Below are 26,321 nucleotides of genomic sequence, written 5' to 3'. Positions count from 1 at the left end.
AAATGTAGAGGTAAAACACGGAAGTACAACAAAGCGATGCACCAGCTGAACGGGCGGCGAGACTCTGCAATCACGTTATCTACTAGACGCTCGACTTTGACCTCTGTCTGAGGATGGGGAGGTGTTTGCGATAAGACAATTCCTGTTTTATATTGACGAAATATTGTTCTACGCTAATCTAGTAATCAGTAGAAACGAAATGTGAAATAACGATTCATGTCTGGGTGTGGTCGGTATAATCCCAAAGTACCTATTTCAGTACTTATTTGTCTCAGTAGATGGCCAACAAATCATTCTGTCCTTTTGTCATTACTAAGTTTGATTTAAAGTAGATTTCACAGCAATCTCCCTGTTGCAATCGTCCTCACGATGGAATTTCCAGATTTTTAGGATTTTCTCTTATCACCACCCCCAGAATCCAAAACAAGATTAATCCGAAAATTTATATATATATATATTATGTATGTAAATATGGACTTAGGCAATATAACACTAGCTTGTGAACACGTAACTGCCGTAATTTTAAACTATCCAAACTTACCTTGGTACAAAGGCATTACTTAATAGCTTGAATGAGTTCATTAGTCAGTCTTACCCCATGAAAAGTTTCAAGATGGCGAACAAGAAAACAATTTTAACTCAACCAATTCACATTATAGGCCCAAACAGATACATTTTACATTTTTAATGCAAATTATAAACTGATTTTAGTCTTTCACTTTTTTTGCTATCTCTTAAGGTTTCAAGATGGCAGTCATTCAAAGTTTGGAAAAGAAATGGTTAGATGCGAGTTATTATGCACTATATCCAAAAGCAAAATAATGTTTTGGAATACTCAGATCATTTACAATAATTTTTGTTCCACATGGTTTTTGATATCATGTATAGTTTTCAGATAGTGGGTGTAACTAGTATACAACATTTCAGGAACAATAATTGTGAGTACGGTAACTACCGTATTTCTTAATAGATTCCACGAGTTCATTCACCAGTCTTAACCAATGAAAAGTTTCAAGATGGTGGCCACTCACATTCAAGCAAAAATGTTAACTAATTCACAACATAGATCCAAATTGATACATTCTTTACATATACTAATAGGTTATAAACCACTTTTATTATTTTAGTTTTTTTTATATCTCTTAAGGTTTTAAGAATGGATATATATCAGTTATTTAACAACGTTTCAAGATGGCATCACTCGCATTTGGATAAAGTTTTTATCTTGAGCATTTCACAAAGTAAATTGAAATTGATACTTTTCGTACAATTTTCAAATAATTCCAAGCAATATTTAAGCACTTTTTGAAAACTTTTCAAGTTTTAAGATGGTGCCCGTTAAATTTATAGAAGTATACAACTGAACCGTCATAAATTAATGTTTATAAATATAAATTTGGATTAACTGTAAATAAATAATGTCCATGATTTTACAGATAAATTTATATGGTAGTACAATTTTTATCTAGGAAGGTTTCAATATTATGGACTTTCTACAAGTTTGAAAGTGTTAAGATTATATTACATTCCAACATTGAGGGTTATTGTCCCAACAGTGTCATGTAAATTAAACATCTAAACTAATAATGCATCTTCAGTTTGACATTTTGAGATGACAGCCTCATGTGAAATCTACCTTTATTCCGACTGAGCCAGAAGGGATATTTTTTAACCAACCAGGTTATTTATATTCATCAGAGATATTTTGTTGTGTGTGTGTGTATATATATATCATACAAAATATTATTCCATAAGTGTTGTAGTTGGCTGAGCTTTTTGGTTCAGCTCTTTTTGGTTCCAGCCTAATTATGAAATTGTAGTTTTTATCTTAAGTGTGCTTAATTTAAACCGTTATAAAACAACAATTAATTATGCAATAAGTTTTCCTGTGATTTTAACAGTTATTTTTTCACTATATTTTAAAAAATGAAAAATAACAGTGACCAGATACTTGCTCCACAATAACAGTGACTAAGTGACTTGAAACAGGTAATAGATGAGGTAGATACTGTGTAGAAGGTTTAGTAATGCATAAATAAATTTATACCATTACCTTTACACCAGTAATATATGACAAGCAAAATTAGACTACAAAATCAAAATTCAATTGAAAATTGACTCAGTTTTTTTATATTTTTAGAGCTCTTAAGTAAATTTTAAAGTTACATTTTACATTATTCTCATTTAGATTGTTCAGTTATTTTATTGACAGAATTTGGTTGAAAATTTGAATGATATTAGCAGTATTTAATATCTATATAAAATACCAGGTATAGTTGCAGCGCCATAGTCACAACATAGCTTTTCTTAGCTAGTTTTGCCGGGGACTTGCTCTTCACTTTACGAATGATCAGGATCACTATCTAGTAATGCTACAGTTGTAACATATAAATATAAAAACATATGGCTGCTTATTTTTTATATTTCATTTTAAGTCTTAAAAACTACTGAATTGGTGAAAAAATTAATTCAGGCTCTTTAAGTAACTGTAGGGTAGGCACAATTTTGTAATAAAGTTACACTTATTTCCAAACCTGTTTTCACACTGCTCTTTTACCATTTCTACAATTATTGCAAGCACAAGGAAGGTTAAATGTTTTAATTTTGTTTTTTATTGAAGATTATTGTGATGCGGTCTACCATGACAAAATAGTGTATGTGAAGTCTTGGGTTGATCACAACTAGGAAAATGTTGCACAATACGTTTAAGATGTATCTTTTGAGGTTTTATTAAATGTTTCAGGAAACATGAAGTTGTTATACAATATATTATTAACTCATATCAATTAAAATTGTGCACATTTTATTACTAGGTTCTAGGACCATGTTAATTTTCAATTTTCATGTAACGATGATGTAAAATAATTATATAAGTGTATATAATATATGCATATAAATATGTATATGTATACATACATTCATTAAATTTTTATAAATGACAATAGCCTAATTTAATTTGAATAAACATAGACTCATCTACATGGAAAGCAGTATAAAAATATAACTTAATGTTTAAAAGCGTGAACAAATTAAAAATTCATTAAATAACAAATTTATGAATTACACAAATGGAATGTATTACACTATTTTTAATTGTGATCTGGTTGATTTAATAAGATTGAATAACAATAAAACCTTCTTTTGTAAATTTTCCAAATTATTAACTTCAGGCAATTTTAAAGTGATTAATTGTATTGTAAAAATACAAACAGGTATAAGGGAATCCAAATAAGGGCTATATTTCTAGTATAGAGAGCAAACTAAACAATTTGTCCGGATCCCACCAAAGCTGTCTACCATCCTGTATACATGCAATATTTGAACAACAAAATCTGAAAGTGTTCTTCATTTTTATGTGTTCTTTAAAAACGAGTACGGTATTCTAAGTACATGAAGGTTAAAGATCTATGATACACAAGGAACTCTAACCCCACTGGGAATAGATTCATGTTTGGAATACAGTAATGTTTAACTATATATAATAATCTAAATAGTGAACGAAAGTTTTCAAATTATTGCAACAAACAGGTTTGTTTTAAGGTTGTAAATTTAAAGAGGGTAAGCTGAAAAAAATCAACAATATTGGCAAATTTTTTGTTTTTGTAAAAATAATAGCTGTAATGTAGCCTAAACGAAAATTGAATTTTGTTTATTTGTACAGCCAATATAACATTGTAGAACTGTAGTCAATACTTTTGATTTGATTAATAAGCATAAAATTGGGTAGACTTTAATAAATTGTGTTATCTCACCCAGGAATAACATCTAAATTTAACAAGCGATCACCACCACAACCGAATCAGGGTACCAAATTATTGATTAGAAATATGTAAACTATCAAATACAAGACATTCTAATTACTGTTATTTATAATAAATTATTACCAGCTATTTTAACAACAATATTGCTTAAATTAAATCAAACTAAGTAAAATCATGTAGTATTGTATTTGAACACTAGCCACAAGAACAATGGCAATGTAAATGTGTTGTTAGCATCAAAAGCTGTCAGACATGTTTAAACTTCAAAATAGTAACTAAATGTAACGCTTTTTTGTTTGTTACATTTTATAAATCCACATAGCCTTTATAATTTTTATTTATCATTAAATTATAACTTGTATACATAAAAAACAGCTGAACTATATTGTAATTTGAAATGCCTATATATCAAACATTATTTGAATCAATATTTTGATTATGGTAATTTAGGTAATCAGGAATACAGATAAATCGGTTGTGGTGGTGCCCACTTATTAGACTGCAGCCTACTTTATAAAATTAAGAACAGCTAACACAAGTTATTTTATTGTCATGTAAAATTTGTTTGGAATAATATAGGCTAAGTGCAAACTATTTGGATTTATTATATACAAAAACATTACAACAGTACAGATTTATATTATCATATTTCATTATTCTCTAAAAAAATTAAACAATTGCACAAAAATATCATGTAGTGACCATATTCGATGTATACATCAAAATCAACTTGATCTAAAACAAGAAAATATTAGATAGGTTATGGTTTGTGTAAATTAAGATAACAGGTAGCCTATCAACACTTTTACAAATGAAAACACATTATCAAAGACTACCCACAGAAACTTGTTTACAAAACGTTACTGATGGCCTGGCAGTAACTTGTAATGCAAATGCAAATTAAATTAGACTAATACATTTCAATTTTCACTTTTTTGGATCTAGTTTTACTAACATGAATAACTTTGTCGGAATACAAATGATTAAACTTAACGACATTTATTAATTGATTATTAGTATAGTTGTGACAAAAACAACTTATGAAAGGAAAATATTCTCTTAACAGTTAATCATACCAATTAATATATTTATAGATCTAATGAAAAATCATTACTTACAGTGGAAAATTAAGAAAGGGCATTAGTTTGAAATGAACTGTAGACACAAAAAGATATATACGCAATAAGTTAGAAGTGTATTTTTAACACCATTAATTTACAACTTACGTACCTTACCTTAAAGCCTGTTAAATGGTTAAGAAAAATTTTTAAATGAAAGTCCAAACCTTACAAAATAAAAAAAATCTATACACTGCCAACAAAACTTATGATAACTTTTTTGCTTTTTGGTACAAAGTGTCCACAACTTTTCCCATGCTATTTATGGTTTCTAATGCCATTTCATAGGTTTTGTCCACTACAGTTTCTTCAAAAACAATCAGCACTCCCTCACCTTGATCAAGAATTCCATGGAACTTCTTATCTAAAATCATTTGTGAAAGCTTCTTCTCTACTTGGAGTTTTGGAAGTTTAATAGACTGAGAGACAAAATCTACTTGCACACGAGAGTACGGTTCAATGATTCGGCATAGATTCTGCTCCAACATGTTGTCGTACAGCGTTCCCAAGTGTGCTCTAACAATTACGTCCTCTTCAAGTTCTTTTTTGAAGTTTTTCAAGGTCTGTTGAAAATCTGCGAGTGACCTTTTGTGGCTTGCTTGAGCGACACTCTTCATTGCTTCAATATCTTTTCCTGCGTATTTCAAGGCCAGTTTTCCACTGACAATCTGCTGGACATCTTCAGGTGTATTTAACATGATCTTAGACAATAACATGTACTTCAGTGCAGTCAGTGCTTTAGGGGATTCTATACTGTCATATCCTTCAAAAGCTTCATAGAAGTATGAATAAGCTGTTTTAAAGTCTTGTTCATCTGCAGCATGAAGAATGCCTGATTGAAGATCCAGTGCTGCTTGCATTTTAGGTGGGCAGTAAATAGAATTAGCCGTTGTTCGAGCAGAGGTAAGAGCTGCACGGGCTTTTGAAAGATTGCTCAAAGCATGATAGGTTTTACTTTCCAAAAGCAGGACTTCAACTAATAAATTCTTGTCATCTAACTTCTTCAACTCTTTGAGTAAGGTTGAACCAAGCTGTAGAGCTTCAGTAAACATACCAGTATCAAAATAAAGAGCAATTAATCTAGCTTCCAGAGATTGCCTCAGGAAAGTTCTCCTTTCCTCTTTAGCCCATTCAATACATTCTTTACAAAGCTGTACTTCAATTCCAATACCAGCCTCTAAATCAAGGAAAAAGTCTACCAGCGAACGAACCAACTTAGCAGCTTTTGCTTTACTTATCATGCTTAGAAAAGGTCGAGTTTGTTTTATTAGGTCTGCAAGTTCTTTAGCTTTACCTTCATTTTTGTACTTTTCTCCCAACTGTAGAATTCCCTGTTCTTTGGCACGTATATGTTCTTCATTGGTGTCTTCATTTGGATCATCTTGAGGAATTTTGCTCAAATCTTCCCTACTTTGTTGTGACATAGATCTCTCAAACAACATTGCACCCGCCATATTCGATCAGACTACACGAAAATGAAATAATGAAACGTGAAACGCTCGGTCATCGTGAACATCTCCTTCTTCTTACCTGCCTATAATATATCACGAATATATTACTCTTATCTATTTGGACGTACTATATGTATTGAATACTAACTCCTACGCAGTATATCAACAAAGTCCGTTAAATATCGGCTACTTTTACAGATTTGTTGAAAGCAATTTTTAACACAAATTTAATGTAATACTGAAGTAAAATATGTGTATGGACTTAATGACAACTAGTTTATTTATAGATTTATAACTTTAACTAATTTATATACAATAACAAGTAAATTTATTATAACAGTTACAACACAAGCAATGAAAAGATAAATTATTAATTATATTTGGAGCGAAAGTTATTATTGATATTACTTAACTCTTTATTAAGAATTAAGTAATAATATTAAAGTTTGCGCAGACTAAACAACAGTATTACCTAATATAGAGCAATAATAATAAACCAAATAAATTTTGGACTACGTTTGTGCTTATTCTTCCCTTAAGAGAATGCCTGCACACATTCCATACAATAATTATGGAATATTTGACCATTATATTAATATTAAATGGATAAAACAATGTAACACTCTTTGTCCTTAATAAATTCATAAATGTTATTAATAATTATTCTAAAAGCTCATTACATGAATCAATTTATAACTACCGGCACATGAATCCATAATTTATGCAACCATTTGAGATTTGAAACTTCACTGTTACAAGGGTTGGGCTATAGTATTAAATATTCTTCCTTTCGTTTAGTTTTATTTCATTTTCTTGATATGGTGGAGGATGTTATTTTTAGATGAATGAACAAGTACTTTATTCCGGAAGGTGAACTTAGGACCATAAGCTCCTTTTTTAATACCTAACCAGTATCAATAAAATATTAAATTATGTGTAGCCATAAAACAAGGCAGACAGCTGAAGGGCATATTAAAGGGGTAGTTAAAAAAGTGAAACTTTTATTGAACAATTCTGTCATTCTATACATTGATAACTTACTGCAATTAAGTGAAAGATCTTTCCCGTGGTAATAAGCTGGGACAAAGGGTGTTCAGGTATGTTTTACGACCGTTTACGGGGATATAAATTTCTCAAGCTCTGTAAGTGTTAAAGGGATTACCGGTAGTGATTTTTAGATTTGGCTATTAAAGTATAATCTATAAACTATAGCATGCCTTTTAAAATTATTCAGAAATAAATTTACATATTTAAAGAAATTAAAGTTTGGGAAAAAGGATTTTCAATTTTTTTATTATATGGATTAAAGTTTTTCTTACAAACTCATTCCAAGTTTATACAACTCAACTAACTGAACGAAATTAACATTTATCCCTCTACCAGCTTTATACATTTTCGTTCCCGCATTGATAATATAAACTTTTAGGAAACAATGAAAACAAAGTTCACTTTTTAAAATTCTTTCTCAATAGTATAGTATGATGAAGAAAGACTATATACGGTGTGTGTGTGTGTGTGTGTGTGTGTGTGTGTGTGTGTGCGCGCGCGTGTGCGTGTGCGTGTGCGTGTGCGTGTGCGTGTGCGTGCGTGTGTAAAAATAATCAAGTCTTTGTGAATCTGTAGCTAAAATCCCATTAAATATCACTTTAAAAAATGTTACTCTTGAAAAAAGTTTTGTTGTGTATTTTACTTTACGTGGTCACAAATTCGTACAGTGTAAAATACCAGACTTTTATATCATGTTTTGCAGGTGTAGCAGCATTTCTGGTTCGAATTATTATTATATTTCCAACACCACAGCTAAGTATGCCTTGCTGCCCGATCAAAAATATAAAGAAATAGGTGTCGGAAATCTACTTCGGTCAAAAAGTGTTTACTTCAATACTTGTCATATACTAGTGGTCGAAGATATTTCCGGTGTTAAAGTATAGTTTGCCTTGTTGTCCCGACGAAGAAACAATATCTGCATATGTAGATCTGAGAAGCATAATATATTAGATAAACGATGTATTCTTCAGACATTAAAAAAATCCCTTAAGGTGCAACAGTTGGTTTTGCCTTTTTTCCTAGATAAAAAAACTATATATGTATGTAGCTCTCAAAAAACTACTTTGGTTAAAAAGCGGCTACTATTAGTTTCTGGAAGTCTACATTCGATAGAAGGTATTTGGAGTGCTAGTTGAGAGTTTGTCTTGTTGTCCCGATGAAGAAAATGTACGGTCTAGGGGGAAACACTATCCGTTAAAAGGGGTAAATTGTTATTAAGTCCAAAAAATAATCGTTTATAAGGGTTTACGTTGTAAGGTCTTGTTGTTTTTTAGACTGTAGTCTGGGAAAGAATGGATCGGTGATGCATGTTAGTCTTCATTTCTCTATTTTTCCTTAAACCACTGTTAAAATGCCATACCATAATGTCAAGGAAGCCCACCAGTTTGGAGTACTATACATTAGGACATCCACAGCTTCGTTCGTTAAGGTTGATATTGCAACAGAGTTTTGATATTATTACACTGAATTTGATATTTTAAATTCGTAACACTGGAGCAATCTGAAGTAAAAGCTAGATAAAGACGTTGTATTTGCTTCCTGGATTACACTCATTTCAATTACTGTAAAATTAATATTTTATAAAGTTTAAATTAAAACAGTTTAAGATTTTAAAAAGTTTCAGCCTTTTTGTCGAAATTCGTCTGATAATACCAACAACTGTTTAGTACCAGTTACATTTAGATTATAAAACATAAATACTACAATATTTTTCACAATTCCCAATATTTCAGGTACTTTTTGTTATCACTCTCTTCTTTTAAATCTTCCTCGGATTTCATCAAATATTTTACAAAAACGATTAACCGAATCATTCCAGCTATTCTCGAGATTAGCACTTAGTATCACATTTAGCAATTCATTGTAATGTATAAGATATGAAAGTACCATATAGCAGCCACATGGATATATTATGACCTAGTTAACCCAAGATGTTCATACCATATATTTATGGCAGGTTTGTCAAGCTGTAAAATCAATAAACAATTCATCTTGTAACGATGTGTGGTGTTTAAGTCCTTGTATAATGAAATCGTGTTGTGATAAGGTATTGGATTTCCTTGTTAATATGTTAAATGTTTGTATAGATTCAATCATATTTACGCAAATATTAATTAAGCTAATTTAAGAAAAGGAAAATATCGGTCAAAATAATTTCAGACCAATGTCTCTATTGCCAGTCTTCTCAAAGGTAGTTTAAAAAATACGTGTAGAATTTTAGGATGTTTATATAAGTATGATATTTAAGTGTATATCAGTTTGAGTTTCAACGGCACAAGTCAACCATGTAGGCCGTGCAAGAATCTACTAAAAACGTATTGGCTGAGCTTAATAATTCAAAAATTGTCTCTGGTATTTTTGCTGATCTAATCAAAGGCTTTAGAACATATAAACGGCAAACCCCCTCTAGAGAAATTAGACTTTTATGTCGTACACTACTCATATCTTCTCCTACCTAGACAATAGACGCCAAGTGGAATTACGTCTCTCTACATTCAGACAGAGATCTCAGATTAGACGTTTTGCCGACACAATCAAGTTATCCCAAATTTCTATCTCTGGTCTTCTATATTTCCTGAACATATATTGATGATTTTTCCCTAGTTTATGAAATTAATTTAAGACGTAATCCTCCCGTTTGGCATACAATTAGATTTACATGGCTGATATTTGAGGCGCTAAGCGGACAAGTTGGCCTAACCCACAAAATAGCAATATTGAGATATGAGCCTTAGAATAACTCTTAACACTCTATTCTAAATACTGCATATCGACCCAAGCCACCTTTTCCATTTTTCTGATAGATAGCAGCACTAGTTTGTTTGTTTATTATTGGTCTTTGAGTCAGCTGCAAACTGAATAGTGGCCCAAGCCACAGCCGTGTGGCCCTAACCCCACATTCTGTTCCATTGTTGTAGCTTGAGCCATTTGTTTGTTTACTTAAGTGTCACCTCTTAAGTGTCACCTTAAATTGCCGACTGAACACTGTAAAAAAATATTTTTATTCCTATTATGACCTAGCGGACCATAATCTACAAACCTCCTTTATAAATAACTTAGTAACAGTTGTCAAAAAACAAAGAGTTTATACAAAATCTAATTCAGAGAAACGAATGTTTTACAAGGATTTATAACTTAAAAAAGGAAAGTGGAGAAGAAGTCAGGGTATGTAAGGAGTATTTTTAAAAAGTTTTTAGGAGTAAGTGATGGCAGAATTTCACTGGGCCATTAAAAATAAAGACAAACGCCATAAACCCCACCAAAAGACAAGAGAGGACAAGGGGAAAAGCCCCTAAAAATTAAAACCCCTGATCATAGGCTGCAAAAGGTAAAGGACTTCATTAGTAAGTTTCCAGCTTATGATTCCCACTTACTCTAGGGTAAAAAATCCAAATCGAAAGTATCTTTCGCCCAACTTAAATATCTCAATCATGTACAAAATGTATGTTGAAGAAAATCAGGTTGATTCATGTTTCACCCTTTGTCTTTAGAAAGGTTTTTAATAATGATTTTAATTAATCACTTTTCATGCTCCAGTCACAGACAGCTGCCGTAAGTGTGATGCATATAACATCAAACTTAAATCATTACCAGAAACTGAACAAAGGCCTGTAAAAATTGAACAAGAATTACACTGGCGCTTAGCTGAATCAGGGTAGATGCTGAAAAAGGGAAGAATCCTTCAAATGACGTTAGCGTGATTGCGTTTGATTTAATGAAAAAACATTGCCAACACCTGTGCTGTCCACAGGGCCAGTTTATTACAAACGGCAGTTGTGGACGTATTGTTTAGGAATACACAATTTGTCCACTAAAGACAGCTACATGTATGTGTGGAATGAGGCTGTAGCCTCCCGTGGCCCTGAGGAAGTGGGATCATGTATTTTACATTTTGTGGAAAACCATGTTAAAAACTTCAAAACTGATCATGTACAGTGACCAATGTGGCGCTCAAAACCGCAATATAAAAGTAGCTGCACTATGTGATTACATTGCTACGTCTCCTAAATATTTTTGTACTGAGATTGACCACAAATTTTTTTAGTCTCAGGACATACATATTTGGCCTGTGACCAAGATTTTGGTCTTATTGAAAAAAGAAAAAAAAGTATCACTCTGAAGTTTATGTACCAGATGATTGGATCAAGGTGATCTTGTCAGAAAAAAAAAAAAGCCACCATTTAAAGTAAAAAAAATTGAAAAAGATGACTTTTCATTTGAAAAGCTTATGAACAATATTACAAACCGCAAAAGTTGTCAAAACTGGGGATGTGGGAAATGATCAAAAGGTTGAGTGGCTTAAAATACAGTGGATTAATTTTTAAGCAGTTCAGAGCCTCTGCTCTTACATTAACAAATACCTCTAACAACGAAGAGGTCCCCTTTTTCCATTGTCAAACATCAAAAAAAGGACAACAACGGAAGTAATGCAGTTAGATGTTCTCTACCCCAATGGAAGAAAAATAGATGAGCCGAAAAAGAAGGACTTGATGTCTCTTTTAGAATACATATCACCAATCAAACACTCATTTTACACATCAATTTTTAAAGTTCTGGAGATATTCCGTCAACCGTTTCCAGTCGATGAGGAAGAAGATGAACTTGTTTGAATTTTGTATCTTTGTATTAATGTTTAATTTTTTACTATATCCTGTTTTAAAGTAGTGTACAATTTCTTTCATATCAAGTACAAGCTTAATGGTATCATTAAATGATGTAATAAAAAATGTTAATTGACAGTAAAGTTGTACAGTACTTATATTAAATATATTGGTCCAACCCACATAAGTTTACTTAATGTATAAAATAAGGCCAATTTTCAAGTGGCCCAACCCACTTTTATTTTTAAATTAATGAAAATAATTAAATAAAAAGGTTACCATGCATACAAGGGTTTATGTTCTTATATAACAGTAACAATTACAACTAGAAAGCTTGAGTTTTTAATGTGTTTAAAAAAATGTTTAAAAAGTGACAAATCTTTAAACGAATCTAGTAGCACATGTACTACAAGTTTCAGTGTTGTGTCCTTTTATTTTAATTTAAAAATGTAGTTTTTTTTACCCAATTAGTGGTTAAAACTATATAAAACAGTTCTTAACACATTTTTGTTCATAATTTACATAAAAATGTTTAGATTTTTTTCGTAATCTTTTTTTTTTCCAGTACTTTTCCTACAACTAACCTTACCCGTTTAACTTTAATTGTTTTCAGTGTTTGTTTACTATTAGTAGTTTTTCAAGTGAGAAGGTAATGGACAACTTAAAATTTGCCCCTTCAAACAACTCAAAACTGTTTGGATTTTGATACCATAACTAATGATCACAATTATTGTTCTAATAAGCAAAACAATGAACATCATTTCAGGAAAAACTATTTCTAATGACGATGTCAATAATCAAAACGAATGGCAAATCGAAACAACTAGAAACAAAAGACATTTTGTCAACAGCCAACGTTTCAGATGTTAAGAAACCTTGTAGACCTACAGAGTACGTTGCAAAAACTGCTAGACCTATTGAATTGCACAACAGATTTGAAATGCTGAGTAACGCCAACCTAGGCTCTGAAGAAGAAAACGATGAATGACGACAAATGTAGGACGAAGGTGAGGCCTCCACCTATATTTGTCCCCAACATTGTCAACATAAGTAAAATGATGGTAAACATTGAACAAGTAATTAAAAAAGAGTCATATTCATTTAAATGCATAGCTAGAGATAAAGTAAAAAATTAACACTGATACTATTGAAGCCTACCGCGCATTAGTCAAAACATTTAACTAACATGAAAGTAAACTTCCATAACATACCAAATAAAGGGTGACAGAGCTTATAGAGTAGTGCTTAAGAATATGCACTTCTCTACGGAACCCCAGGAAATTAAAACAGCTATAGAAGCTTATAACCACAAAGTTAGGTATGTGTCGAACCTTAGAAGTAGCAAATCTAAAGATCCACTGTCAATTTTTTTTGTAGACTTAGAGCCAGCATCAAACAACAAAGACATTTTTAAAATTGAATTCCTACTAAATGCCAAAATTGTACTTGAGCCCCCTTACAAACGTAATGATGTGGTGCAGTGCAAAAAGTGTCAAAGATATGGGCACACAAAGGCTTACTGCTGGTACCAAAACCGCTGTGTAAAATGCGGCTCAGATCATGATACTAGCAGCTGTAATTAAATCTGTAAATGTTCCTCCCAAATGTGTATTATGTGGTGGTGAGCACCCAGCCAACTATAAAGGTTGCTCTATTTACAAAGATATTAAGAAAAAGGCTTTTCCACCTCTAAGACCAGCGTTAAAAAAAAGACACTCCTCCTCCAGTGCAAGATCGAGAAGTAGATAGACCTATATCTGTTTCGTACTCAAAATTCAACAGGTAATCAGTTCCTCAACCAGTATCACCAACCTTATCTTATGCTAGAGTGGCATCATGTCAATCAAATATAGAAGCAAATCACAATCTGAATCAAATAATTGATGGATTTTTAAATAAGTTCGAAATGATGATGGTCTCAACAAGCCCAGCAAATAGGTACATTAATTAACCTATTGACAACTGTCATATCAAAACTAAAATGAATAGATTTTATAGGATTGGACTCTGGAATGCCAATGGCTTGGCCCGACATGGCCAAGATATTCAACTTTTTATTTCAATACACAAAATAGATATTATGTTAATTTCTGAGACCCACTTTACAAACTTAAATTTTTTCAAAATCCCAAATTTTACTTTTTATTCTACAAACCACCCTGACAATACGGGCGCATGGAGGTAGCGCTGTGCTAATCAGAAAACAAATAAAACATTATGAATTTACCCTAGATTTCAAGAAAATCATATTCAAGCTACAAGCATAGTGGTTGAGGACTGGATGGGACCACTTACATTTTTCTGGTGTTTACTGCCCCCCGAGGCACAATATTACCAAACTTCAATTCAACGAATTTTTCGAAACTTTAGGGCCTCGTTTTGTAGCAGGTGGTGACTTTAATGCCAAACATGTCATGTGGGGTTCAAGGTTGATTAACCCTAGAGGTAGAAATTTGTTACATTGCATGAATGACAATCACTTGAGTTACGTATCTACAGGGGAACCAACCTATTGGCCTTCAGATCCCAACAAAATTCCAGAGATCTTCTTGATTTCTTTGTTACGGGAGGTATTTCTCCCTAACTATATGGAGGCTGTGTCATCTCTTGATTTGTCGTCCCGATCACTCTCCGGTCATCCTATCAATAAGTTCATCATTTGTATTGAAAGAAAAGGCAGCGTCCTTATCGAATAAAGGCACAAACTGGGTGAAGTTTCGTGAAACGTTAAATGACAGTTTAAGTCTTAATATATATCACTTAAAACAAGAGAGGAAATAGACAACGCTGTGGAAATTTTTAATTATATACTGTTCAGAAATCTGCTTGGAGTGCAACGCCTGAACTTAATAATACAACGTGTGGCAATATCAATTACCCAATATATATTAAGCAGCACATTGCTCAAAAACGTCGCTTACGAAGAATATGGCAAAATTCTAGAATTGTAAGAGATAAAACAATGTTTAACAGAGCATCAAGACAGTTAAAGATTTTGCTTAAAAACTTAAAAAACATATGGTTTCAAGAATTCACTTCAAATCTCTCCCCAACTGAAGCAACAGACTATTCTTTATGGAAAGTAACAAAAAGCCACAAAGAAACCGCAAGTGCCCATCCTCCAATATCTAAACCAGATGGTTCTTGGGCGAAAAAGTAACAGAGAGAAAACTGATTTGTTTGCTGCATATTTTTAGTAATGTTTTCAAACCATACCCTGTAGATAACAACTTTGATAATAGACATGTTGTAAAGGAGTTTCTTGATTCACCTAACCAACTCTCACTACCTATTGGCTCCTTTAAACCATCTGAAATATATGATGAGATTAAAAATCTTAATCCCAAAAAGGCCCCTGGTTCTATGAGTTAATAACAGGTAAGATACTACAAGAGCTTCCTAGGAAAGCCATACTCTTTCTTACCTTCGTATTTAATGCTATTTTGAGGCTTGAATACTTCCCATCACAATGGAAGGTGGCTCAAGTTATTGTTGTTCCTAAGCCAGGAAAAACCTCAAAACGAAGTAATGTCCTACAGGCCAATCAGTCTACTACCTATACCTTCTAAATTATTCGAAAAGTTATTTTTAAAACGACTTCAGGTTTTTATAACTGAATGCAATTTAATTCCCAATCATCAGTTTGGTTTCAGAGTGCACCACTCCACTATCGAACAAGTCCATAGAGTAGCTTAATATAATAAGGCAAGATTTGGAATCAAGAAAATTTTGTTCTGCAGCATTTCTCGATGTGAGTCAAGCCTTTGACAAAGTGTGGCATGAAGGGCTTCTATTTAAAATAAAAAGTCATCTACCTCACACTGTTTACAACATTATAAAATCTTATTTAGAACGAAGGTAATTTTCAAATCAAGTTTTGATGATTGTCTTTCAGATCTGAATGAAATAAATTCTGGTGTACCTCAGGGAAGTGTACTAGGACCATTGCTGTACTTAATTTTCACTGCAGACATTCCAACTAATCAAAATTCTTTGACAGCAACATTCGCCGATGACACTGCCGTACTGGCATCCCACTCCAACCATGTTGTAGCATCACAAATTCTACAAAACTAACTTAAAATTCTATCACAGTTTGGCTTAAAACTTGGAGAATTTAAAGTGAATGAAACTAAATCTGTTCACGTCACATTTTACGTTGAAACATGACACCTGTCCACCAGTGTTTTTAAACAACATTCAAATTCCTCAAAGAAATGAAGCTAAGTATCTGGGTGTACATCTCGATAGGAAGCTGACTTGGAAACCACACATTATGGAACAAAAGGCTCCAATTAAATTCAAAATTTTCAAAACTAAATTGGCTTTTTGGGGAACAAATCCCATTTATCAATAGAAAGCAAACTGTTGTTGTACAAGACTGTTCTAAAGCCCATCTGGACGTACGGGAATTCAACTGTGGGGAGTTGCTTCTACATCACATATTGAAATTATACAGCGTTTCCCAATCTAAAGTTCTCCCGAAAGATATTATTACAGGCCCCATGGTATGTTCGTAATGAAGTCATTCACCAGAGACACGAATATCCTCTTTTGTTACTGAAGAAATTCCAAAGTTCTGCATCAAGTATCAAAACAAATTAAACTCTCATCCTAACTACTTGGCTATTAATCTGCTGGACAACAGTGACCATCAATTTCGGCTAAAAAGACATGATTTCTTAAACTTAGCTGATCGATTTTTTAAAGATGAACAATCTCTTAAATGTTTATGTTAATTAAGGTTAATGAACTTTGATTAACCATGTCCTTAAGATTTATCATCAAATTTACTTATGTTTGTTGTATATAAACAGATTGTAAATAAATTAAAGTCAAAAAAAAAAAAAAAAAAAAAAAAAATCTTTAAACGCTAATAAACTCAATACAGAGCTGTTTTGGGGTTAGGCCGCTTGTCCGCTTAGCGCCTCATTTGTGACTGACATATGTAAATATAATTATGTGAGTTATGTAATGAATATGCCTTTGAAAGTACTGTATATTGAAAGTTTTATAACATTGTTGATCACTTTTGACGATTACAATACAAATACAGTAATAATTAAAAAGCAAAAAACGATATATTTGTTTGTTTATATATTGTGTTATCATTTTACAATTAATTTACCAATCAAAAATAATGTTAACAAATGAAAAATAATTAATAACGACAATGTGTGATATCAAAAACAGGAACAAACTTAATCAACGAAAGTTAAGTTACAAATAAATACAACTAGAATATATAGCAAAGTAGTATATTATCAGTCAAATGCAATAAAATAAATAATAACAACAGCTCCCAAATTTAACAAAACGAATAACAAATAATTAGTTCGAAGTGCCAATAAAATATTTAGAGGTAGAACCAGCCATTGCACTATAAATGGTTTGGTAAGATGCAACAGTCATCGAGTGGCCCTATAAATCTTAAAATCATTTTCGAACAATAAATAGAAAGGTTCAACGGCTTGAACTGTCTTTAGTAAAAATACTGAAATACTAAAAAGTGAAGGTTCCAAATAAGACCCTTGTGGAATCTTATAATTGGTGTGCAATGATTGAGAGATAGATACAGCGTGTATAAATATAAATAATCTTTTGTTACCTAAATATCAGATAGACTACTGCAATAAGTAGCTACTACATTAAATACTGCAATAAGTAACGAAGCTGCAAATACCATAGTCCCCTGTGTGCCACCCAGTCCAGCTACACCTTGGACACTACCCCACGAAAGCTACGCGGAGGCAGTGAAATCTCCATCTCCAAATGAACACCCTACAGTTGCTGTTCATGAAAATTCTAACTCTGTTTTTAGGGACCCCATTTGGACAAAATTGGCATACAAAACCCAATCAAAACAAACTGAAATAAGAATTCTTCATAAAAATTCTCCATTTGCAACCAACAAACTGGATCAAATTCAACACCTGCGAGGATTTAAAGATAAATCTCTCTGTAACCGAAAATGGTTTCAGCATGGAGAACATCGCAGTGTGCAAAATTTCAAATTACAAATTGGCTTCCGTGTTTTATCAAACTCACTCCAAAGAAATAGGAGTTAGCATTTTTCTGAAACAAAATTTACCCCCTTTCCAATCCAAGAATCAATCGAACAAAAACTTTGAAGCAGTCGGGATCAAACTTCAAACGAATCAATTAAAATAGGTCGCAGTTGGAATTTGGCTCCTAGTAGAAATGTAGACATCTTTTTTTTCCAAAGTCCAAAAACTATTGACATGTCTGACTGAACAACGTCAGGAAGTTGTGGTGATGGGGGAGTTCAACATTGACGCGTTTGACAACAATAACCGTTCCACAACTAGATCAGTCGATTTACTTAGGTCATTTGACTTGGAGTTTCTAGTCAAAACTCCGATGAGAGTGATGGCTACAACACTATCTGCAATCGACAATATCATTACCAATTATTCAAGTGTTGCAGTGTATGTAGTGAATACAGCTGTTTCAGACCACTATGGCCAAGGAGCCGTTATTAGTGGGGTACAACTCTGAAGGGAGCCCAAAATTAAGCAAACAGTTAGAGACTTGAGACCAGAAAACATCTCTCACTTCAACACTTCCCTTTCTAAAGGAAGATGGGATTTTCTAAATGCATTTTAACTCGTATAGCAGCAGTTTAACGACACTCTAAATTTCCATATTAATATTTGAAGAATTAAACTTTTGCCATCAACTCCTTAAGCTTACTGGATATAGTCAAAAGACTCACAGACTTAAACGTCAGATTCCATTCTTACCAGTTAAAGTAAGAATGTCCACATAAGGTTGTGCTGAAGAACATGCATTACTCTATTTCTATCGAAAACCTAAATATAGCGAACGAAGAAAATGGTCACAAGGTACAAAATCTGTTCAGTGTAAGAAATGGAGTCATAAGGAAACTAATGTCTCTTTTTTTCTGATTTGACACCTTACGATCGTAATACAGAAATATTTCAACTTCAGTATTTACTAAACGCTAAAATTGTATTTGAACCACTAATAAAAAGAAGAAAGTAGTTCAATACAAACGTTGCCAACTTGATGTACATACTAAAATCATACTGTCAAAATACATTTCGTTATGTTAAATGTTCCCAGGGTCATGATGCAAAGGTTTTCAATAAACCTTCAACGGTGCCTCCTTGTTATTTTTTCGGCTCTGGTGAGCATCCGGCTAACTACAAATGTTGTCCCGTGTATAGAGAAATACAAAGCAATAAATTCTCTCCACATAGAAAGAAGACGTTAGAAAACAGCCTGAACTATTCTGGACGATATAACCTAATGTTAATCAAAACCAGTCTTGTCAAAATAGTTTAGTCACTGAAGGAGTAACCTTCGCGCAAGCTCTACAGAATAATCACAGAAATAACAAATCTCCTTCAAGGGAACAAGAATCTAATAGAAACATAGATCAATCTGAAGGTTTGTCCAATATAACTCAAACATATTTTGATTGATTAGAAAATAGTTTATCCAAGCAAGCAGAACAGATTAGTACTTTACTTCTTCATCTGTTGACTACTGTGGTTCTTCTCTAAATCACTTTATGTAATGCCATCGGGTTGACTCAGTACAGTCAAGAAGTCCAGTTATTCATCGCTCAACAAAACTTATACATCTTACTTATTTCAGAAAGACAATTCACGAACAGATGTCAGGAGAAGGACAGATTAACGCCTATCTGTCAGGAGAAGCGTTTATTAAGACGTTAGTTGACAGATTGTGTGAGGCCATGAAGCCCATGATTGCAGAGGCCGTCCGGGCAGCGATCGCGCCCGTCAAATGCCGAGCTCACGGATCTGCGCAAGGAGGTGGCATCGCTCAGAGAGAAAGTCAACAATATGAAAGAGATGGAAGACCGAATGGACGAGCTCGAGCAGTACGGAAGAAGAACCAACCTGCGTATCTTCGGTGTAGAAGAAACTGTCGGCGAGAACACCGATGAAAAGGTGGATGAAGCTGTGCCGCGAACACCTGGGCGTCAGCTTGCCGCTGGAAGCCATCAGCAGGTCTCTCACCGAGTCGGGAAGAAGGTGACGGCGGTCGACGGGAAGAAACGGGCCCGCCCCATAATTGTCCGCTTTAACCAGTTACCGAGACCGGCAGCGGGTATTCAACGTCAAAAAACAATTAAAAGAACACCGGGGTGACGATCTGCGAGGACCTCACCAGGCGCCGACACCAGCTGTACCGCCAAGCTGTGGAACGACACGGGAGAAGCGCACCTGGACGTCTGATGGAAGGATCCTGTGATAACCGAGGATGGAAGAAAGGGTATGGCAACACGCATGGCAGACCTGGAGTAGCGAGACACATGACACTGAACAGTAGTAAGAGAAATGTTTGTTTGATTTTTTTATTTCCATTGTGGCACCGTCTTAAAACGAACTAATTAATTTTACAGTAAAATGCTTTATTGGTATAAAGTGCCTGCGCTTGTTTAAAATTTTTAAATAATTATATTGACTTTATGTTTTTATTCCGAGCTTTATGTAAGAGAGTAAACATTTTTTCTTTTTCTTTTTTAAAAATATAGATTATGATAATGCTAGCCAATAAATAAACTTGATTTTGTATAACATAGTTGATTACTACATATTCCAATAATTTATTGTTAATTGAGATAATGTTTTTAATAATGAAAGTCAGATTAGTTAAGTTATTGTTTATTTTTCATTTTCAATACTTTATTATAGGCTGTTATAATAAGCGGTTAATATTTTATGTATATGTATATATGTGTATATGTATGTATATTGTATGTGTGTATGTATGTATGTATGTACGCGTATGTATGTGTGTATGTATGTGTATGTATATATTAGTAATATCAGGTTTTGCTTATTTAACATTGAATGGTTTTGTTTAATATTTATATCGTTATCATTTAGCGGATAATTTTAATTTTAAGCTATAAGTTGTTATTTTTATTTAAATTATTTGTCCGGTTAAAAAAAAAAATTACTTGTTTTTATTTTATTCTGGAGCCGGAGGGTTAGTGGCCAAGGTTGGTAATGAAGTTTGTGCCCTGCATATGGTCACATATATTATAGAATGTATGTAAATTGTATGAATAGTATGTGCTTGTTGTGTGTGTATGTGTGTCTGTGTGTAGCCACGGTAATGAGAGTATCCGCGTCTCCGTGCCGACGCCGTGTCTGGGCGGCCGTGGGTCTAGGATAGCAGGCCCGCACGACTTCCGCTCACACTCCGCGACCGGTTTGTCCTCCCCCTCCCATTACTCCCCCCCGCACCCCTCCTAACCGCCTTATCACGCAACCCATCACCACGGCCCAACTCCTTATCAATAGTATGTCTCCCTATCGAAAACAATTTAAAGCAGCTCATCTGAACGCTCAATCGCTTAGATGTCATAAGATGAAGTTAGAACTATTTTTATGAATCAGATGTTTGATGTCATTACTATATCTGAGTCTTGGTTAAAGCCGAGTATTCCTGACGGTGAGGTAGCACTTCCGGGTTATTTAATTTTCAGAAATGATAGATTGTCCAAAATTTGGTGAGGGGTGTGTGTGTTATTTATAAAAGAAAATTTTGGGGTTAAGCACTTGTACTCTACACCGCAGGAATATTCGGGTAAACCGGAATTTATGTTTTTAGAAATTAATGTGTCTGTTTCAGAGGTACTTCTCTTAGGATTATGTTACCGTCCACCTAAGGTGGGGCATATGGATGACTTTGAGGATAATCTCTTGCGCCTTCCTCCGGGCTATGGTCGTGTCTTGATTATGGGTGACTTTAATACGGATCTTCTGAAACCTAACAATCACAACACTATACAGCTCACTAGGATGTTTTCAATCCTGCAACCTGACTATACTACCACTGAACGCCACGCACCACACTGCCGAAAACCGCCACCTGGCTAGATCTTATGGTAGTCTCGGACCCTGAGGAATCATTATACCATGGGCAGCTTCCAATTCCGGCAATTTCCCATCATGATTTAATTTTCTGTGCCCTTTCATTAAAAGTTCCCAAACCTAAAGAAAAATATATAACTTACAGATCATACAGAAATATGAATGAAATTGCATTTTTTGCGGATGTTTTATTCATACCTATGGCATTCCGTGCAGAATAAGGAGACTGTTGATGAGATGGTTGACTCTTTAAATTCTCTTATATTAAAAGCTGTATGACAAACATGCCCCTCTTGTTACCAAGCGAATTAATAAGAAACGACCCGTTCCCTGGATTACCGAGAATATTCTCGTGTCTAATGGCCGAAAGAGACGCCTTGTTTCGGAGGGCTCCGGCGCTCTAGAGATGTCAACTTAAATGATACGGTACCGCCATCTTCGTAACCAAGTCAAACAACAAATTAGAAATTCCCGTCTTCGATACATAAATGGAATGTTTTCAGACAGAAATCAATCGACAACTGCGTTATGGAGTAATGTCAAGAAGCTTGGTTTTTGGTAAGCAACCCTCTCCTGCCTCTACTAATATTTCACTTAATGATCTAAACGAGTATTTTTCATCATTTTCTCAAAAAATCTATCACCGCAGTTGTTCAAACCCATTTAGATGAATTGAGTCAACAAACCCATAATATTCCCTCAGACAGCCAGTTTCGTTTAAATCCAGTATTAGAGGTAGATGTCCTTAAAGCAATCAGGCGTATACAAACGAATGCTACGGGTTCAGACAACATATCAATCTTATTAGTTAAGAAATTCTTTTTACTATTCTCCCTGTCATTACAGCAATTTATAATAAATCTCTCACAACAGGTGTTTTCCCCACACAATGGAAGTCCGCCTTAGTTCGTCCACTAAATAAAAATTAAATCTCCATCTGAACCCCAAGACTACCGACCAATTAGTATCTTACCAGCTCTCTCGAAAGGCCTTGAGCGAATAGTTCATTCCCAAATATCAGATTTCTTGTCTAAAAATAATATTATTAATGTTTTTCAGTCTGGCTTTCGCCAAAACCATAGTACAGAAACTGCACTTTCTGAAAATAACTGATGACATTCGATTAGCCAATGGATCGAGGTCTTTATACCTTACTAGTTCTATTCGATTTCAGCAAGGCCTTCAATACAATCATTCATAATATTCTATATAAAAAGCTTAAAAATTTAGGTTTCTCTGAAAATGCTTTAGCATGGATAAAATCATATCTGAGGGACAGAAAGCAGTGTGTGTGCAATGACAACTCAATGTCTGATTTCAGAACTGTGACCTGCGGAGTTCCGCAAGGATCAATACTTGGCCCACTACTTTTTATTTTGTACATAAATGACATTAACACTGTATTGCGACATTGCAAATTTCACTGTTATGCTGATGACTTACAAATCTACTCACACTTTAACATTATCGACATAAACCAGACTGTGAAGTGGATGAATGAAGACATACAACGACTTGTTCAATGGGTCTTTAAAAAAATGGGACTTAAACTTAACCCGGATAAAAACCCAACCCATGATTGTCTGTCATCAACGACTTGCCAACTCCATTGACCTACAAAAATACACCGACAATAACTGTAGACGGAAAACTTTTACCATACGTTGAAAGGGTAAAAAGTTTAGGACTAATCATAAGCAAGACACTTGGATGGACCGATGCAGTGGTGTACACCTGTAACAGGGTGTTCGCTGCTGTGCACAACACTGAAACGAATGCAAGGACTTCTACCATTTCACATTAAACTTCTGTTGATCAAGTCACTTGTGTTTCCTTACTTTAACTACTGCAACTCTGTAATCAATGACATGACTGTAGCCCTTAGCACTAAACTGCAAAGAGGACAAAATTACTGCATTCGCTTTCTGTTTGATTTACGTCGTAGGGATCATGTTACACCATATTTTATTCAATCATCAATTCTAAAATTAGCTGATTCAAGATCGATTAGAATTTTGTCATTGTTGCACTCTATTATTAATACGGATTCACCAAAATATTTATCTGAAAACTTTCAGTTTTTTGGCGGGGAGTGGCGCAAGAGAAACTCGGTCTGGTGCACTAAGTCTCAGAATTCCAATACACAGAACCAAAACCTATAACCGATCCTTCACCGTTACCGCATGTAGATTATGGAACTCCTTGCCAGATCCTGTCAAACAAATTGAGAGCCGAAAACGGTTTGTGGCGGAGCTGAGACGAAAATACCTGGACCGGATGATCGTGGCGGCGGCGGGGCTACTCTTTGAATCGTGACTGTGTGAATGGAAGAGTGAATGGAATACTGTAAGTGTAAGCTATAGTTAATTAGCCTTAATTTACATTATTAAGATTAATTTTTTAAGAGGTTAAATGTAAGAAAGGACCATGTGGTCCTAATTTTCGCCTCAATAAAGAAGTGTTTCTTTCTTTCTTTCTTTCTATGTCATTTCAAAATTCCTAACTACACATTATACTATACTAATCGTACTGACAACACAGCTCATAGGTGTAGTGGCATTTTAGTTAAAGACACAATTATTAAGCTGCATTCTCACTCCACACTTGACTGAGTATCTAAACTAGTTTTTGTACTTGGGCATCTTCCCCACTGTCTGATGACAAGTCACGCTACACCAGTTTTCAAGAAAATAAATAGCATTGACATAATAAATTTTAGACCATTATCAATCAAGTAAACACTTGTTAAAGTGTTTAAATCATTGATTCTCATTAGGTTATCTTTTTCATAAGAAACCAAATATTAACGGCCCAGTATGGTTTCTATAGAGGTAGATCAGCTACATCAAAACTGGCCATTTATCGGGACGATATTATCTCAGCCTTCAGTAGAAGCCATCAGGTTGATAATACATATTTAGATCTATTCAAAACTTTTGACAGAATGAGCTATGAAGATTTGGTAGTCAAACTTTAGATTTTTAGTGGCGATTGGCCTATATGCTCTCGTAGTTCGGAAGTACTGTTCGTCACCAAGTGGCCAGATACAGTGGCATTTTCTGCACTTTCTAGAGTTCCCCAGTGTTCCCTGTTGGGCCCTGTACTTCTTTCAATATCTATCGATAAATTACTTAGTTTCGGTTTTGGAACACTCAAAGATATTACCTTTTGCTGATGATGTTAAAATATACAATGAGATCAACAGAGCTAAACTGCAGGGAGCTCAATGCTGATTTGAATAAAGTCTCATTGTGGTGTTCTAAGACAGCAAATTCCGCTGTAGGCTTTGTTATCCGAGTGTCCAAGAATGGGTTTTCATCTGGAACGTTGAAAATACTTTATTTTCAACTAATCCGCACCATACTTATTAATGTTCTTGAGAAAATCCAAAGAAGGTTTCTTCAAGTCTTTCTCAGGCAACTAGGATTTTTTATGATATGTGCATCTGTATGACATCAGCCACTATCTTGGTCTTTAACCCTTGAGTGTCAGGCGTAACTTGATGCTCCTAAAGAGGATCAATTCGGCTACTTAGACTCACCTGACGCTGTGAAAAATTGACGTTCGTGCCTTGCAATCAACCAGAACCAAACATCTGTTCAAGAGGAGTTTTTGCTTCATAAAATCCACAGTACCATACAATACGTCTTCAATGCTCGGGAAACAGCCTTCCTGACCACTTCGATTATTTGTTTTCTATATTGGATAAGGTTTTTAAATGAGAACTTAAGACATTCTTTTTATAAAGAGCAAATTTAGTTGGCATTGCTTTTAATACCACATTTATTTTGGATTTTATCTTTTTTATATCCTCATTAATGATGTTATTACTATTGTATTTAATATTATGTATGGTACATTTTATCCTATCGTTTTTATTTGCACCACATCTTGTTCTGTATGGCATAGTGTATTGGTCATTGTGTTAATTGCATGTTTTAATTAATAAAACTCTGACACCTCGAAGTTTTAAAATGGCACTTAAGGAAATGCTATTAAATAAACCACTGTATAATATTATAGATTTTTATGGTATAAGCTACACTATTTCCAGAACTTATTATTTTACTTTATTAGTTGCAAATTTACGTCTGTCATGCATGTTGTAAAATGTCAACGACAATAAAAATTTCTGATTTTTGTATTGTATACTGAAATATCAAGAATGCATGTTTTAGAGTAGTTATTGTAACTCTATACTATATTGCTTATCTTGTAGCCAAGGTACCAAAAAAAGAAAAATATGTAAAATGGTGTTATCCTTTAATGATGAATAAATAAATAAATATATTTTTTGGTTATATTTTTTATTGGTTTATATTTACTATAGTAACAGTTCATATTTGATACACTGATTTGATATATCTGATACATGATTTTTTACAAAGTGTTTGTTACCGATTGTAGATAAATAAATAAAGAAAGAAGTATAATATATTTTATACCA

At 33.8% G+C, this 26,321-nt stretch overlaps 1 protein-coding gene across 1 annotated transcript; it reads right to left on the bottom strand.

The window, feature by feature from the left end:
• Window positions 1-4,346: 4,346 nt before the first annotated feature.
• On the bottom strand, window positions 4,347-6,374 carry LOC124366143 (26S proteasome non-ATPase regulatory subunit 11-like). The gene has a single exon (XM_046822455.1). The coding sequence runs from the start codon at window positions 6,331-6,333 to the stop codon at window positions 5,086-5,088; it is 1,248 nt and encodes a 415-aa protein (XP_046678411.1). The 5' UTR covers window positions 6,334-6,374; the 3' UTR covers window positions 4,347-5,085.
• Between the last annotated feature and the right edge of the window lie 19,947 nt (window positions 6,375-26,321).

The sequence above is a fragment of the Homalodisca vitripennis genome, chromosome 7 (genome assembly GCF_021130785.1).
Source record: "Homalodisca vitripennis isolate AUS2020 chromosome 7, UT_GWSS_2.1, whole genome shotgun sequence".
Lineage (NCBI taxonomy): Eukaryota > Metazoa > Arthropoda > Insecta > Hemiptera > Cicadellidae > Homalodisca > Homalodisca vitripennis.
Note: the sequence above shows the minus strand (reverse complement) of the source record. Positions and strands in the feature narration are given on the sequence as shown.

Excerpts from the sequence above, each read along its gene's own strand:
- LOC124366143 (XM_046822455.1), bottom strand. The coding sequence starts at position 6,333 with ATGGCGGGTGCAATGTTGTTTGAGAGATCTATGTCACAACAAAGTAGG.